The sequence below is a fragment of the Rutilus rutilus genome (genome assembly GCF_951802725.1).
Source record: "Rutilus rutilus genome assembly, chromosome: 1".
In the NCBI taxonomy this organism is placed as follows: Eukaryota; Metazoa; Chordata; class Actinopteri; order Cypriniformes; family Leuciscidae; genus Rutilus; species Rutilus rutilus.
In genome coordinates this window covers 39,407,769-39,424,349 of record NC_140209.1, presented here as the reverse complement: position 1 = coordinate 39,424,349, position 16,581 = coordinate 39,407,769, and the positions used below count along the sequence as shown (strand labels likewise).

At 38.4% G+C, this 16,581-nt stretch overlaps 3 protein-coding genes across 3 annotated transcripts in view; 1 reads left to right on the top strand and 2 right to left on the bottom strand.

Moving 5' to 3' along the window:
• rab11fip4a (RAB11 family interacting protein 4 (class II) a) overlaps nucleotides 1–5,965 on the bottom strand; it is a 46,107-nt gene extending 40,142 nt beyond the window's left edge. The window contains exon 1 of the mRNA XM_084408977.1: nucleotides 5,705–5,965. Within this exon, the coding sequence (XP_084265103.1) occupies nucleotides 5,705–5,857 (153 nt within the window). The 5' untranslated portion in view covers nucleotides 5,858–5,965. The remainder of the gene's footprint in view (nucleotides 1–5,704) is intronic.
• Nucleotides 5,966–7,265: 1,300 nt separating this feature from the next.
• coil (coilin p80) lies at nucleotides 7,266–11,336 on the bottom strand. The gene is made up of 7 exons (XM_084386125.1): nucleotides 10,981–11,336; nucleotides 9,841–10,882; nucleotides 9,040–9,129; nucleotides 8,798–8,845; nucleotides 8,655–8,724; nucleotides 8,412–8,500; nucleotides 7,266–7,683 (listed from the first exon to the last, which is right to left on the bottom strand). Exons 1-7 carry the CDS (start codon nucleotides 11,229–11,231, stop codon nucleotides 7,624–7,626), a joined length of 1,650 nt encoding a protein of 549 aa, XP_084242251.1. The 5' UTR covers nucleotides 11,232–11,336; the 3' UTR covers nucleotides 7,266–7,623.
• Nucleotides 11,337–11,387: 51 nt separating this feature from the next.
• Nucleotides 11,388–16,577, top strand: scpep1 (serine carboxypeptidase 1). The gene is made up of 13 exons (XM_084413815.1): nucleotides 11,388–11,564; nucleotides 12,515–12,654; nucleotides 12,835–12,924; nucleotides 13,139–13,294; nucleotides 13,375–13,449; nucleotides 13,653–13,725; nucleotides 13,923–13,960; nucleotides 14,415–14,543; nucleotides 14,679–14,769; nucleotides 14,857–14,970; nucleotides 15,063–15,200; nucleotides 15,942–16,105; nucleotides 16,315–16,577. The coding sequence occupies exons 1-13, from the start codon at nucleotides 11,504–11,506 to the stop codon at nucleotides 16,375–16,377; spliced, it is 1,332 nt and encodes a 443-aa protein (XP_084269941.1). The 5' UTR covers nucleotides 11,388–11,503; the 3' UTR covers nucleotides 16,378–16,577.
• Nucleotides 16,578–16,581: the final 4 nt, after the last annotated feature.

Sequence of the window (16,581 nt, the reverse complement as noted above, 5' to 3'; positions counted from 1 at the left end):
GCTCAAGGCAGCATGGGGAAACCCAGGCTAGGTGCAAAGGACTCTAGGTTGAAATTACTCCAAACCATCCCTTTAAGTCAACATGCATAAAAGTTTTGTGCAGCAGATGCACCAAATCCTGTTCTTAAATTGATAGTTAAAGTCCCCCCTGTGGTGAAAATCAAGCTTTTACTGTTGTTTATGTCTATATGGTGTTTTTAATATGCTTTAAGACAAACCATGTACAAATTAATAAGTCAAACACCATTGCTGAGTATTTTCTCTAAAACTGCAGTGAACTCAAAAATGCAAGATGAAATCGCTGGTGTTTCTGACATCACAAACTACCTTGTAACCAATCACGTCAACGAGTGGATCTCTGAGCTTGTGCAAGTGAGTGGAGGCGGGGCTAATTCTCATATTCATTGAACCGCGTATACTAAATGAGGCAAGGGTGTACTGTAGAGTTACATTCAAGCTATTTTAAGGCATGACATTTTTTTTTTAATGTCATTTTGGTGATCAAAGATGAGTTTTAAGGGATAAAATAATTGACTACGGGGGACTTTAACAGTAATGAAAATGCTGTCATCACTCACCCTCATATTGTTGCAAAGCCATAAGACTTTTGTTCATCTTCGAAAAAACTAATTTTCTGTCCCTCCATCGAAAGTCCATTACATCAAAACATTCACGCTTCAAAAAATTCATAAATACATCCATATGAATTGAGCAGTTTAATCCAAGTCTTCTAAAGACACATGATCGCTGTATACAGTATGATGAACATATTTAATTTAGGCTTTTATTCACATATAAAGTCTTGGATTACATTTATGATGCCTTTAAGGGGAATGAGAGGGAAATCTCTCAGATTTCATTAACAATCTAAATCATCTTTGTGTTTTAAAGAGGAAATGAAGTCTTATGGGTTTGGAATGACAGGATACTCAGATTTTTGGATGAACTAACCCTTTAAAGATGTTCTTTGGAGCAGTTGTTTTCAGTTTACATCACTAAAACTGGCTACATCAGCTAAATCAAAAAATTCACACCACGTCTAGATTAGCTGCAGATTTATTACCAGCAATTTGTTTCTTTAAACTCACTGAGCACATCAAACTTCGTCCTCACAGTCATACGTGATGAGTTAAGCACCATTCTTGTTTTCATTTCTGCATTCTCTGTTACATCTTAGCCATGAGAAGTCATACAGCATCAATGAACGATTAAATTAAAGCTCTGTCAGATGCTGTTGACCCTCACATCTTGTCACTGTTTGATCTATCAGGGTCCCTGTGAAGAAGTGCTGCTGTTAATGAGCGTTGTGTCAAGGGCTCAATGTTAGCAAGCGCTCTTCAAGGCCACTACAGTGCAGCCTGTGGGAGGGGAAGAAGAGCAGAGGCACACGTTCACCACACGTTCTGCACTGAAACATCCTCGTGCTCTTCATGCATATCAATCACTGCAATCCTCATACAGCGTCAGGAAAACGGACTGGAGGAGGAGATGGAGAAGGGGAGGGGAGAGATGAGAGGGAGGAATAAGGAATGAAGGTGAAGACTAGATGGAGGATGAAGAAAAAGCTGACCTGAAAAAGGCATCAGAGAAAAAGGAAAGGGCATGAGATAATAGGAAAGGAAAATGGAAGAAGGGGTGATAACATTTTAAATGGTTTAAGACTGAATGCAACTAATGGATTAAAGAAAAGAAATGGAAGACGGACTGGTGAGAAGACCTGCCAGGACTTCGAGACGGTCATCACAAACATTCAAGCTGCTATCATGACTGTTCCTCACAACTGTGACTCAGAATCCATGTAGAGACTAGTCATCTGTGACTGTACCTCACACTCACACACTAACCCTCATGCTGTTACATCACTTACTTCTGCACAAAGCACTGAACTGTATCACAGCAAATGGTACAACATGGCACAAAAACATTTGCTTCTGACTAATGACAAGCACTACTTTACAGCTTTTTTTTTTGCTGCACTTATTACAGGATTCTTTTTTTATTATTATTCAATTTTATTCTGCTATAATAGTATCCAGTTAAATATAGAAAGCGGAAAATAAATGAAAAGTAACAGAGTAATATGTAACAGAAAATAAATAAATAACATACGAATATGATAACAGTTTACTTTACAATACCATTCAAAAATGTGGGCTCATTAAAAGTTTTATTTTAAGAAATTAATACTTTATTCAGAATTTATCTTACAAAAGATTTATATTTCAAATACATGCTGTTCTTTTGATCTTTATACTGAAAAAAGATGCATCACAGTTTCCACAAAAATATTAAGTTTTCAACACTGATAATAATAAGAAATATTTATTCAGCACCAGATCAGCATATCAGAATGATTTCTGAAGTGACACTGAAGACTGGAGTAATGATGGAGTAACGATGCTGAAAAATGAAAGCAATTTTCAGTACCTATAATCCATCATCATTATATTATTATTATAATTATTAATCCATTTCTGGTGTACACTAGATTTGGTGTGTATCAGTAGTGTACTTAAATAACAGCAAAAAATACAACAACAAAAAACATACAAAAACACCATAAAAATTAGGGATCCACAATATGTCGGTATCGGTCGATATATGTTCATTTTTAATGGTATCGGTCCATTAAGAAAATTTGGCCAATATATTAAATCCGATAATTAAATGGTTATATCTTACAGCTGAGACACTTCAGAAAATCATATACATTACAAAGAAAACACAACATAATTGCAAAATGTTAAACTATCATTTGAGATCATGTAATTTACATAGTTTCACATTATAATTTACACCTCATTCAGAGGTGATTACATACCGCAAGACATTGCGAGTTCGTCCTGTGCAGCAGTTGTATTTTGGTTTGTTCTGATTCTGTGGTGAAGGCAGGGCCGTCTGGAGACCCGCGGCAAACGGGCCGAGGGGGAGATCGTCCACCCTCTGGAACAACCCTCAGAATGGAACCCCAACCACCCCCACGAATGCTATCGGACAGAGGGGTGGCTCCGCTTCCGCTACCTTGCACTAGGCCCCCGTCCCATACTTGGGACGGCGCTGACTGAAGGTTTAGAAGGATGACTCTTACGGAGTCCTTCCCCTTTGTGTCGCACTATCAATCAGATAAAATCATCCCATTTGTCACCACTGCTCACTATGTTTAGCAAGCAATACAGTCGCATGACCTAATGTGTTGTAGAAATATGCTGTCTGAGCTGGCATGGGTAATTCCTGAAATCAAATGAGATGATCTCAGTGCTTAATGATCACATTAATAATCCAAAATGACTGGGATAAGAGAGCATAAAGATACAGTAAATCGTTACAAAAACAAATAATAAATCTGAATCTCTAAAAACCCCTTTAGATAATACTGAATGTAAGCATGTTCAATATGAAATAATCACATTAAGCAGTGCACATCATCAAGATTTCCTGAAAAAGATTTAGGCAAACCGAGGCAGGTTTGCTCATTCCGTTTCCATTACTGCAGTCCACTGAGACCGTAGAGACTTATTTTAAATGACAAAGAGCCTTGAGGCACCACAATTCATTATGGATTCAATTGAATGTGTAAAGGAAGCCAATTAAACATCTTAATCAGCTGAATAAAACAGCAAGTGCCAACCGAGAATGGCTGCACATGGTTGAGCAGCACACGGAGCAGAAAAAAACGGACTATAATTTGTCACGTAAAGAAAATACTTCAGCTACGGTCAACTAAGAGCACCAAAACTCGAACTACAATCTCAAGATAAATCAAGCCATCTTTTGTAAAGTTATGTAACCTAAACCTACAGATCCAAAACAACCGGCAGGTCCTTTTCTTAAACACCACCCAGGATTTACTGAAAGGCCTTTTCAGCATCATCAGAGTGTTAGACATGATTGCCATGGTGACAGTAAAGGAAAGGGTATTTTTATACCCGTTATTTCATACTTGCCTAATGACACGAGAAAGCACATTCAGGGTCCAGATTCTCCAGTGTAAGGTCTAATTAATTTAAAACAAAGCACGATGAGTGACTAAACTGGCAAATACAATGTAGCCCAACTGGGCAGATTAACAGGCGTCTCTGTAAATAAGAAAAGATAATGAGGATTAGCCAAAGCACCTGTGGTTCCCATTATGTTGTTTGTTTTGGTCATGCTCTGGAAGATAAGCTGAACGGACAGATCAGCTAACCGATAAATTAAACGATCACCATGAAAAGCTAGACTGGGTTTCCCCATGCTGCCTTGTGCACTTGATAGACATTCGTAGCATAAAAAACGGCTCTGGGCATTCGTAAACCACGAGATATTTTCTCAAATACGAGAAAATGAACATGTGGTTCCCAGACCACGTCTCAATGAGACGAGGTCTGACGTTAGCCAGGCTAATGAAAAGCAATTAAAAGTACAGCATTAAATAAATCTATGAAAGTCAATCAGGTTATCGTTATTTTGCCAATTTCAATATTTCTACTTAATTTATTAATTAAAAAAAGTTCACTTGCTCTATTTTGTTAACATAGCGCTACAGCTGTCTTCTGAGTGACCGAGCGTAAACAGTAATTTCAACCAAAATACACAAACTCAGCTCAACTGATATTCAGCAGCAGCAGCAATCATCACTCAGGCCGGTGGATATTGACTGGTCACTCCGAGGAGACATGCTGTCCATTAGACAGATTTCTAGACAAAAGTATTTATTGGCAGGTCTTCAAGAAGCACACACTGAGCTACACAGCTGACCCACCGAAGCCAGAAATGCAAGGTCAAGATCTACATTTAAGAAAACCAGTAGGCTACTGCTCGTTGCTTGAGATTCTACAAACAGAACGTATATAACATCATGATCAACATTAAAAATGAAATGAATGGTCATTTTGATCACCAACTAAACGTGTGTAGCTTATTATAAATAAGAATTTCAAAATGTAGTTTTCAAGGTATCCTGTATTTTGTTTATGTCAAGTATCACAATGTCTTCAGTACAACAAACAGGGAAAACCATCATGTCATGAATTTCTTTCTTCTGTGAAGCATATTTTGATAAATGTTGGTAACCAAACATTGCCTTCCTTTCTATTTTTGTCCATATAATGGAAGTCAAAGGGAATGGAAACGTTTTAATTACCAACATTATTTAATATCGTCTTTTATGTCTCAAAGAAGAGTGTCATACAGAACGACATGAGGTGGGTACCTGAATAATAATAATAATAATGACAGAATTTTCATTTTTGGGCGAACTATACCTTTCAAGACATATTTTGTTTGTCCTGGACAACAAGTCAACTATATATTTTGTCATTAAACTGGGCTATTGTGGAATTAATATTTTGATGTATTCCTTGTTCCTTTAATATTTTTTATCTGTTAAATCTACAAAAACAAAACAAAAATGAACTGTTGACTCTGTAAGTGACGGCTGATGACATCACAGTTGAAGGAGAGTGAGGAGACAGTTGTCTTGGTTACTTGGCGGAAGTGCAATTATTAAAATGCCAGTAGCCTAAATAAAACTATAGCACCATAAACGTCCAGCACCAATTACAGAATATAAGCCGACCTGTTTGCACAAACAGGTGAAAGTGATTTACTGAAATATTCCCAGAGACTGTTAGGTGTAAGGTACAAAAGTGCACTGCAGTATTAAATGACAAACATTCCTGAGTCAAGAAAATGAGTGAATGATTATGTAAAGACAGGTTCTTACTTCATCTCCTTGGCCGAACTGTAGACCGAGGTCCACGAAGTGCTCAACCCGAATATATCCGTCTGCATCCTCGTCGCACACGTCGAACACTTCTTTAAGCTTTTTCAGGAATGCCAACAGCTGTTCTTGGTCGGGGAAGACATTGCCGTCCATTGTTATGATGATGCGCTGTTAAACGCGTTGTATTAGAGAGATTGTGATGCTGTGAGCGCGCTCGCCATCATCTCTGCTCGCGCGGAGCTCAGCTTCACTCAGCGCTCTGACATCAGATCAGCATCACTTCAGTTCAGCTGGAAGAAACCATCATCTGCGCGTGCGGAGGGGTCGCGCGCTCCTGCTGACGTCACCTGTGATGCGGATGTGTTTAGCTCGCTTTAATTGGTTCACGCAGTTGACATAAATGTCAACGAAACTCTGATTGGATTAAATCAATTGAATTCACTTTAACATAATTTTGGACTGTTCTGAATCCAAAGCAGTTTCAAAACAGATACAGTAGTAGACTAGTAGATTATCATATATGTTCCTGTACTTTTGTCAGCACTGCTGAATGAATATCAGTTCATAATAATATTCTTACCATTTTCATGTAGGCTATTATATATATACTATCTTTGCTATTTATTACTCAACAGAACGCCGCTTTCGCATGGGCCAAACATAGAGAATTTGAGACCAAGGATTTAGTTCTTGCAACAATGGCATGACAAAGAATCGGATTGTTGTAACTCCAACTAAACATTTTATAATGTTTATACGCCCATATGAAAGGATTTTATTTATATTATTTAAACTTTTTAATCTGAGTGACTCTCTCTGTATTTAAAAACGTTTGCTTTTACCGGCCTCATCCTTCCAGAGAGAAAACACAAATGCAGCATAGTGTGCAACGACCGGGTTCTGCAAGTAAAAACTGCATTCATTTCCTCCAGAGGGAAATTGTTTTATAATAGTAACAATAGTCAGACCAATTGAGATCTTTGATGTTATTAATTGGCTGTTTGCCTAATTTTTTTTTTTCAACCAATCAGAGAGCCACGGCGACAAAATTGCGCCAAAAGAGCTTGCAGGGAACGCCCACCCTGTCCCAGTCTCCCTATGCTCTCAAAAATGCTTCAATATTTATACACACACACACATACTGTATATACAGTATGAGGATTGAATGTAACAATCTTTCCATCCTAATAACAACAGCATCAAAAACAGTTTATGCAACAATTAAAATTTCAGAAGTATAAAATAGTTCTCGGTCAGCTCTATTAGCAACTGAGCATAAATAATCATATATAATATTATTACTAGGATAATTTAAAAATCATTTCTATTATCATTCATCAAATCACATAGCAGCTCAAAAGCAATTTTTTGACCCACTACAGGGGAGCTGCCAGCAAGGGTAAAGCTGCGTAGTCAAGATCGGGAGCATATTCATTCTGTAATAAACTGGGCATTAATGTACTTTATTGTTGCTATAGTTACATACGCAATTTCCATGCGTATTCTTTGGTAAAGTATTGTGTGGTGACTTTACTTTTCTTCTGTATTCATCATCTTGTTTACAAGTCCAAATAGGGAAAGATGCAATTCACAGAAAGTTTACAAAGTAAATGTAAAAATAAGTAATATGCTATTTGTAATAAAAAAATAATAATAATAAATAAAAATCTCGGCATCGCAGTAGTTAGTAAAAACAGTCTTTGCCAAGAGGTTGGCTATTTGTAATCACTATATAAACAGACACTGCCAATACTCCCTTCTTTTTTTTTTTTTTTTAAACAAAAGTATTTATTTAACTGACATTGAGAATAAAAAATAAAAGGTTAATACAATTTCATGAGAATTTTCCACAAAACAGAATTAAAATAAGAATGGTCATCCGAATAGGTGTGTCTCAGGCTGCATGTTTTCTCGGACCATCATCCGACATTTTCCACAATGAGCCGGGGCTCCAGAAGAGAATCCCAGCGCTCAGTCAGCTGCAGTAAAGACATCAAAGACAGGCTTGTTTTAGCCTACCACAGCATACGCACTTGTACAAAGAACTGCCCTTATTCACTTCAACAATTAAAAGGGATAATCAGAAAGCAACAATTGTGTGGGATTGGGGGATGGGGTTACAATCCAAACTACAAAAAAGGGTTTAGAGCTTTGCCAAACAGCACTCGCATTAGCACTGTCAGCTCAGGACATACACTGCATGTGTTAAACATGGAGTATGCACTTTTATATTCCTTTGTGTCAAATGCATTTCCCCAGCAAGTGTAGTAACTATGATTCATAATCTGAATTCACCATACGACATGAGCTGAGAAATAATTAGTTGTGGCGCTAATTAGTCGCTCTTCGTGCTACAAGCTTCTTTTTTTATTTTATTTATTCATATGATTATCTTGCTGATATCTAAAACATCTCCCCACCAACAAAGAAGGTAACAGCCAGGAGTTAATTTGTTCATTACAAATTACATTGTAGCCTATTTATAATACACATTCACCTAATGATGTATTTCCAGTAAACTTGCCTGTGTGTTTAGTATTATACCTGATCAGTTCATATGCATTTACAATCCATAATACAATCTTTTAAATATATAGATAGATCTTTCTCTGAATTCTGATTGGTCAATTCAATGTTCCAGCCACACTAAAATCCACTTGATGTGGGTGTGTGAACCTAAAGTAACATTTAAGAGAGCATTCAGTACCTGTGATCCGTGTGTGACAGCATACTCCACTATCTCTGATCCATCAGGGTTCTGATATACCAGGTCAAACTTGCCAGGTTCAACTGGAGCTAAAAGACACATAACAAAATAAATTATTGCTGCAGAAGGAAGAGTGCAATCTAGCACGTAATAAAGCAGCTGCCAAGCTTCAGGTGTCAGATTTATATAACTGAAACAGTGGCAATAATAAATAAATAAATAAATGAAAGGTGTTGATTATACCTTGAGGTTGAGAGAGCAGTTCAAGCTCCATCACTTTTGTTTGAGGATTGAATGCAATAATCTTCCCTTCCTAAATAACAGCAAAGACTGTTTTTAATATGCACACAACACAATTCACATTACAGAGGTGTACGATGGCTTACTTTATAGTCAGACACCTCTGGTGTGTAGTTCTCGGTCAGCTCCAAAAGCTATGAGACAGGAGAGAACAATCAAAGAGATTCAATGACCATCTCCATGAAAAAAAGCTGATCACTGGCATGTGCTCACTGAAACTAGGAAGTATTATACTAACAACTGAGCATAAATAATCATGCATGTATGATATTATCAGGATGATAAATCCTCAAGTGCTTCTATTATCATTCATCAAATCACACTGCACCTTAAAAGCGATTTTTTGACCCAGTGCAGGAGGAGCTGCCAGCAGGGGTAAAGCTGCGTAGTCTCGTTTGGGAGCTGGTTCAGGTGGATTCTACAACAACACAAAACATCCACCGCATGGTTAGTGATTCAAGTTTTCAAAAATAATAAAAGAAACAATAAATACACAGATAATACACTACATTAATACATTTATAACTTATTTATATAATAAAGTATGAAAAACAAAGAACTATTAGTTGAAAGTGTTGTTCAGGTCGGGACGGATGACAGAAATTGTGAACATTTTAATGTTTAATTTTCAACCTTTCCTAACCCAGGGACTCCTGATCCAAACTCAGATACTCTAACCTAGCCAAATCAATCAAAAGATAGATTTTCTGAGTAACACTTTATATTAAGGGCCATGGTTTCACAGACAGGGTTTAGATTAAGCCAGAATAAAGCCTTAGTTCAATTAGGACATTAAAGCAGCTTTTTTTAAACGTGCCTTAGAAAAAAAACGAAAAAAAAAACATTACTGATGTGCATCTTGAGACAAAACAATAGCACTGACATATTTCAAGATATGCAGGTGTAAGTGTCTCTTAAGTAAGTGCATTTTAGCTTGGGACTAACTTAAGCCTCGTCTGTGAAACCGGACATATATGATTTACATACCTTTCCCACAGAGTCCTGCTTGAAAACCCTAGATTTTGTGGTGTAGTGGAGAATTTGTTAGCAGGCTTATGCTTTAATTAATTTGCTAAATTTAGATAACAGTAGCTTCTTATAATAAATCACACCTTCACATTCATCTCACCTGCAGAATAAAACTTTCATTAGTCAGGGAATCGTTCTGTTTCTGCCGCTCGAAAGGAGAGTCTTGTTTCCACGGTGTTCCCTTGGCCCTACCAAAATCTCCTCTCCAACTGCCTCGATTTGCACCTCGACCTCTGCCTCTCTCCTGACCTCTTGTGTTTCCTCGGCCTCGGTCTGCTGCCTCACCGGCGCAGGGTCTCAAACCGGCAATTCTCAATCCCATTCCTTGTAGGTTTGGCTTTTTAATCACAAGCTCTATTTCACTGGCATCAGAGTCTGAGCTCTCTGCCTTATCCCGGGGCTCTTTAGACACAGAAGACGAGACCGACTGAACTGAATTTTGAGTGGTTGAGGAGGGCTGACTTGCTGCTTGTGATTTCTTGGCTACAGGTTTGACTTGGCTGGGTGATGAGGAGGAGGAGGAAGAAGAATCTGTGGAGCTCTCTCTACGTTGAGGTGTCTGTAGTAGAAGTTTTGAGTTTGTGCTAGATGGTTTAGGTGTAACAGGAGGCGGCTGTACAGTGATGCTGCTTTTGGATTTATTAACAGCACCCGAAGATGATGAATCCGATGACGTGCTTTCTTTTCGCGCAGCCACAGCGGGCTTTTTGGTTGCACCATTCTCCTTGGGTTTAGGTTTTGGTGGAGGGGCCTTTTTGTGAGATTCGTCCTCAGTGCTATCTGAAGAACTTGACGTTGGTTCATGATTCTTTGTACGAGTTGTTTTGTCACTGATGGCGACAGCGGAAGTGCTTTTTCTGTTGCTTTTCGAAGAGGAGGGGCTTGCAATGTTCTTTTGAGGGGTGGCAGGTTTGGTGGCTGACTCTTTCACCTCTTTTTTCTTCTTTTTCTTCTTCTTTTTGCCATCCTCTGCTGGTGCAGAGCCATTGCTATGAGCATCTTCATTCCTCTTTTTTTTACTCAGACCTTCACAGATCTGCATCTCATCCTCTCTCACTCTTTTCTTGGTCTTTGAGATGTGTGTTTCAGAGTTCTGGTAAGCCTCGGCACCATTAACATAAACAGGACTGAATACCTTTACCCTGTCAATGGGGATGACAAATAAACACTTATCAACATTTAACAGGTTATTTAACCTAGCAAGAACGTCCACCATATTATTATACAATACACTTCTTACCTTATACTGTCATTATCACGTACTATATAAATACTTTCTGTGGAAGGCAAGTAGCAATCCTCAATAAACAAGTCTAAAATAGTCTTACGGCTGTAGCCAAACTTTTCCTTTATAATGCTGGAAAGATCTGCGATAACTCGGCATTTGTTCAAGTCCACCAGCAACCAACACATCCGACACTCAGGTGTCGCGGGAGGAGGATAATCAAAGTACAATCTAACCCTGACAGCATTGAGACAGGAGGTGGCCATGCCTGAGCAGTGTTGTTAGAATCAATGAGGCCGATGGAAGCGCTCACTGTTTTAAACGAGGGCTTCAGTCACGCTGTCACACCCTCTGCTGTCCTCTTCTGGTGTGGAAGAGTATAGTGGCGGTCTATTTATTTCCCCGTTCGTCAGCTGACTGAAGTCATATGATGCGGTTCCGTACATCACATTGCTGCTCACAGGTTTGGGTTTGAGCACTACCAGCCGCCGGTGGGTCACTGTGGAAGTCTGTTTGAGCGAGCTTGAGATCAATAACAATGGCACGGTCGTGGATTGGCATGCTGGTTGTGCTGCTGTTTTCTCTGAGCTTTCACAAAGGTATGACATATGTATTTGCTGTATACACTTTTAGGGATAACTTGTATATTTTTAGGCACAGTCACCCTTTTTGGTCTTAGGGGGTGCAATTGCAGCATGAGAATATAATACTAAAATGTTTTGTAACTTTAGACACAAAGTGAAAGCGAAAGATGTTGTCCGTTGTTTCAACTGTATCCAGTTAATCGACCCAAGGTTGTGAACCAAGTTCCATTTTTTACAATTATACCGAATGTTTTTCCTGAAACCGTTTTCGAACATGCGCCTACAGTTGTGTGGCAGTCAGACCGAATGACTCGTATGAATCGGTTCTTTTTATCGAATCAAAAACTCTTCTTGAGCATTGATATTTGGTTTAATTATTATAATTGTTCGTTACTATATTCATAAAGTTAAATGGAATGAAATAAGATTTATGTTTGAACTATTTAAATTTGACATTAAAGCGGATGGAAACAATATATCTTAAAGTAAAATTTGACCATGCAAGTAGTTTAATGCTGTATGTAAGATTTTTTTTTTATATTGTTTGTACAGCGTAGTTCTCATTTTAAAATAAATAATTAAATTGGAGCTGCTGATTTGAATCCCATATACATCGCAGTTATTACTGTCGTCATGTCCGACTCGAAACGATCCAAAAACTGTTACCGTTGTGTTATGTTTGTATATTGTATACAAAGTTGTATATTATGAACATGTAGGCTAACGTAATCTCTGTTTGTTTTGAAAGAAGAAAAAAAAGAATCAATAGCTTACGTAACCGAAACAGAATCGGTTCCGAGAATCGGAACCGGAATCGTTTAACTATTTACCTATCCTCCAATTGTCGCCCATTAAACGTCTCTTAAGAAAATATCTGCTTCATTTACAATTAGACAGTTTTGCACAAACTCCAAGCTCGAATAATAAATAATGTGGCTTTTGTTGTTATTATCATCAAAAAACAGGTAGTTGTGTTCCAGTTCAAGCCAAAGAATCATGGGGATATGTGGATGTCCGTGATGGAGCTCATATGTTCTGGTGGTTGTACTACGCCAACAGCTCCAGTGCCAGTTATAAAGAACTACCTCTGGTGATGTGGCTTCAGGTTAGTCACTCCTCTGACCTGTGTGAACTGTCATATATCCTCTCCATTTAGAGAATATCTCAGTGGAAGCTTTTTTCCCAATCAGAATTCACATAGCTGTTATACCTTCACCTGTTTATCCATCCTGATTTTTATTTTCTGAAGTACATCTAAGGTCGTTCATGCTCCTGTTTATTTTAGGGAGGTCCTGGGGGATCTAGCTGTGGTTTTGGCAATTTTGAGGAAATTGGACCTCTTGATAGAGACCTGAAGCCGAGAGAAACCTCTTGGGTTGGTAAACTAATATATTGTCTTGACTCTCATATCTGCAATATTGATTAAGATGTTTATTTCAGGAAGTATGGAATATATATATTGCATGTTTTGATTCAGTGTTTCTGTATATATAACTTTAATATAAGCATTATGTACAATAAAAAAAAAAACACTCATTGTGGAATCTGTGAATAATTTATTGTTCATCCAAAAATATGTGTCTATGCAGGTGCGTGCTTCCAGTGTGCTATTCGTGGATAACCCAGTGGGCACCGGATACAGTTACACAGACACTGAAGATGCCCTCACCAAGGACGTTGCGATGGTAGCATCAGACATGATGGTCCTCCTCAAGAGCTTTTTCTCTCTAAAGACAGAGTTTCAAGTAAGCAAAACAAAAATACCTACCAGACTGAATTTATACTCTTCACATTCGTCATAGTATCTTACTTTTCTCCCCAACAGAGCATTCCCTTCTATATATTTTCGGAGTCTTACGGAGGCAAAATGGCAGCAGCTATTTCCCTCGAGCTCACAAAGGTACTGAAATGTTTGTTCTCACTTTAGGCTTCATGAGAGGCAGTTTTGTACAGAGGCAAGACGTTCATAAAACTATGTAAGTCATGTGCTTCGGTGATTTCCTCTAAAAGAGGGAGAGCCTGAGTCAGATTGCTTCCTCAAAAGTAAATCTGCCAACTCTTCAGAATACTTGGTAACTGAATGGTAATTTCATCTCTCGTTAGGCAGTTCAAGCTGGTTCAATCAAATGCAACTTTGCTGGGGTGGCTTTAGGAGACTCCTGGATCTCTCCTATAGGTTTGTAAAAAGCTTGTTAAGCTTCAATCTGGTTGTGTGCAGCTATATGTCTTTTTATTGATTTAAGTTATCACATCTCAGTTTACTAGTCATTATGCATGCACATTCATCATGATTATATAGTCCTGACTCACATGACTGCATAAACCTGGTGATAACCCCCCCAAAAAATGTCCGATTGCTTGTTTTTCCTGCAGATTCAGTCATGACATGGGGTCCTTATCTTTACAGCACAGTGAGTAATTCACCATAACTCCTCTGTCTCCTCTTCACAGTGATTAAGCATGATTGCATTAGCATGATCAAAACATAATACTACAGTAATGATCTGACATATGCATACATTACCATTTAAAAGTTCGGAGTTGGTAAGATTTAAAGAAAACAATTTCTGAAAGAAGTCTCATATGTTCACCAAGGCTGCATTTATTTTATTTTAAAAACAGTAATATTGTGAAATATTATTGCAATTTAAAGCAACTGTTTTATATTTAAATATATTTTAAAACATAATTTATTCCTGGGATGCAAAGCTGAATTTTCAGTCTTCTGTTTCACATGATCCTTCAGAAATCATTCTAATATGATGATTTGGCCAAATTAAATGTTCCCTTGCAGCCATTCACTGTTCATAACTTGCTATTAACGAGTTTAATGCTTCTGCTGTGTGTCTGTGCTGTGGTCTATAGTCTCTGTTGGATGACAATGGGCTGGATGAGGTGACTAAAGCAGCAAAAGCGGTGCAGGACGCAGTAGAACAGGGCCAGTACCGAAAAGCCACTGACTTGTGGTCCATCACAGAGAATGTTGTGGAGCAGGTGAGCTGAACATGCTCTACAGAGCTTTATGTATCTTAGGAATAGGTTTAGGTAGAGGTTTCATTGTTTAATTAAAGAAATAGGATTAATGAACATCATGTGATTCATTCAGTTCCTCAAACTATTTTGTTACAGAACACAAATGGTGTGAACTTCTACAACATCCTCACTCAAGAGTCTGATGAGATGAAGACCAGTTCAAATCAAGCCGTGGATGGATTTCTCTGTGAGACCTTCAACATGCACTGTTATTCAAAATTTCTGTTCGTTACATAAATGTTTTAGGCATCATTTCGTCTTGTTTTTTTCACAGCCTTACTGAACCGGCGCCACATTCGCCCTTTGCACCGTCAGTCCCTCTCTAACTTGATGAACGGGCCAATCAGACAGAAGCTTGGTGTCATACCAAAGAATGTCACATGGGGAGGTATTATTCTTTTTATGATTTACAGAGGTATGTCTGTGTAAATAAAATAAAAAAACATTATGATTCTCACAAGTGAAGCCCTGTTTCTTCAGGACAAGCTGATGCCGTGTTTGTCAGCATGGCAGGAGATTTCATGAAGCCTGTGGTGAACATTGTGGATCAGCTTCTGGCTGCAGGTGTCAATGTCACCGTCTACAATGGCCAGCTGGATCTCATCGTGGACACAATGGGTGAGGACGTCAACCATTAGTAAACATTTCAGAATGGCAACTCATGGCCAACAGAATTTAGACTAGCGCTTGGACCATTTACACCTGGTAGTTGTGCACGTCACCATATATCCTCATAGGGCCGTGACACACCAAGCCGATGATCAATGAGCAGCTTTCGGGCTAGTTTTAGCGGCGTTCCACATGTCGCCTCTAGTCGGGCTAGTGGCAGATCAGCTTTCTGGCCCAGACGCAGCCAACACGAGGCGACTACACAGTCGGCTTGGTGTGTCACTGTCTTTATTTTTCGTTCGGGACATATAAAGGCTCTCCACTTGTAACCGATAGTGTGTTGAAAATGATCCACATGACAGGTTAACGATTGCATTTTGTTTAAAGAAAAGCACAATAGCACAGCATATATTTCACCCCAAACATGGGTCTTAAAGTAACATACACTAAGACCATTACATACTCACCAAACACTGGTTTATGTAGAGACAGTCCTATCCATGACATCCGAACAGAAGTGGTCAAACACAATGCCTTTTAAAACCAGGTGTGATTGGTAACAAGTCACAGCCTGACCACTTGTGATCAGATCACCCTGTTAGGAAGGGGATGTTGATAGAAGGTGTCTGTAAGCTTTTTGTAATCCATTTTGCCCATAAGTTTGATATTTAGGAAGACCATTACCATTGGCTGTCGTCAGTAGAGCTTTTCTGCACTGCAGCGATAATTGATTTGTTTATTTATGAGCAGGTCAGGAGCTGTGGGTGAAACAGCTGAAATGGGATGGACTCCAGTACTTCAACAAGATGAAATGGACGGCACTGGAAGACACGCAAACTGAGAGCCAGACTGGAGCTTTCTATAAGACTTATAAGAACTTTGCCTTTTACTGGATCCTCAAAGCTGGACATATGGTACACTTTTTTTTTTTGCCAAAGTCATTTTAATGTTTATAAAATCATGTAATATTTAATTGTGTCATATTCAGTTAGTTTTAGCATGGCAATAACGGCAGAAGCTATAGTGGTTTAGTTTTAGTTTTCCTGAAAGGAAAATGCATTTCTCAGTATTTATTTTTAGTCTTGATGAGTGTATGTGAACATCTCTATCCATTACATCACAGATCCCATCTGACCAGGGGCCAATGGCTCTACGGATGTTGAAGATGGTGACTCAGCAGGAGTGATGGATCTCATTCAGATACAAACTGGCTTGTGAATCTCTTTTAGACAATCAACAGTTATTTTACCAAAATCTGACACTTTTTTTGTTTTTCCTTCTTTTTACATTTTGTTTGAGATCTTAATGTAATCATTTTACAATGCCCGTCTTGTAAAATTTGTAAATTTGAATGCGTGCAAACAATAAAGGCATAATTTTTATACAGTTT

What these genes read in the sequence shown, in the direction of transcription:
- coil (XM_084386125.1), bottom strand. Translation starts at nt 11,231, where the DNA reads ATGGCCACCTCCTGTCTCAATGCTGTCAGGGTTAGATTGTACTTTGAT. An exon ending in ATGAAAGTTTTATTCTGCAG is followed by an intron (nt 9,130 to 9,840) that starts GTGAGATGAATG and finishes GTGTTGTTGTAG; the next exon opens with AATCCACCTGAACCAGCTCC. An exon ending in ACTGCTCTCTCAACCTCAAG is followed by an intron (nt 8,501 to 8,654) that starts GTATAATCAACA and finishes TGTGTCTTTTAG; the next exon opens with CTCCAGTTGAACCTGGCAAG.
- scpep1 (XM_084413815.1), top strand. Translation starts at nt 11,504, where the DNA reads ATGGCACGGTCGTGGATTGGCATGCTGGTTGTGCTGCTGTTTTCTCTG. An exon ending in CTCTGGTGATGTGGCTTCAG is followed by an intron (nt 12,655 to 12,834) that starts GTTAGTCACTCC and finishes TGTTTATTTTAG; the next exon opens with GGAGGTCCTGGGGGATCTAG. An exon ending in AAAGAATGTCACATGGGGAG is followed by an intron (nt 14,971 to 15,062) that starts GTATTATTCTTT and finishes CTGTTTCTTCAG; the next exon opens with GACAAGCTGATGCCGTGTTT.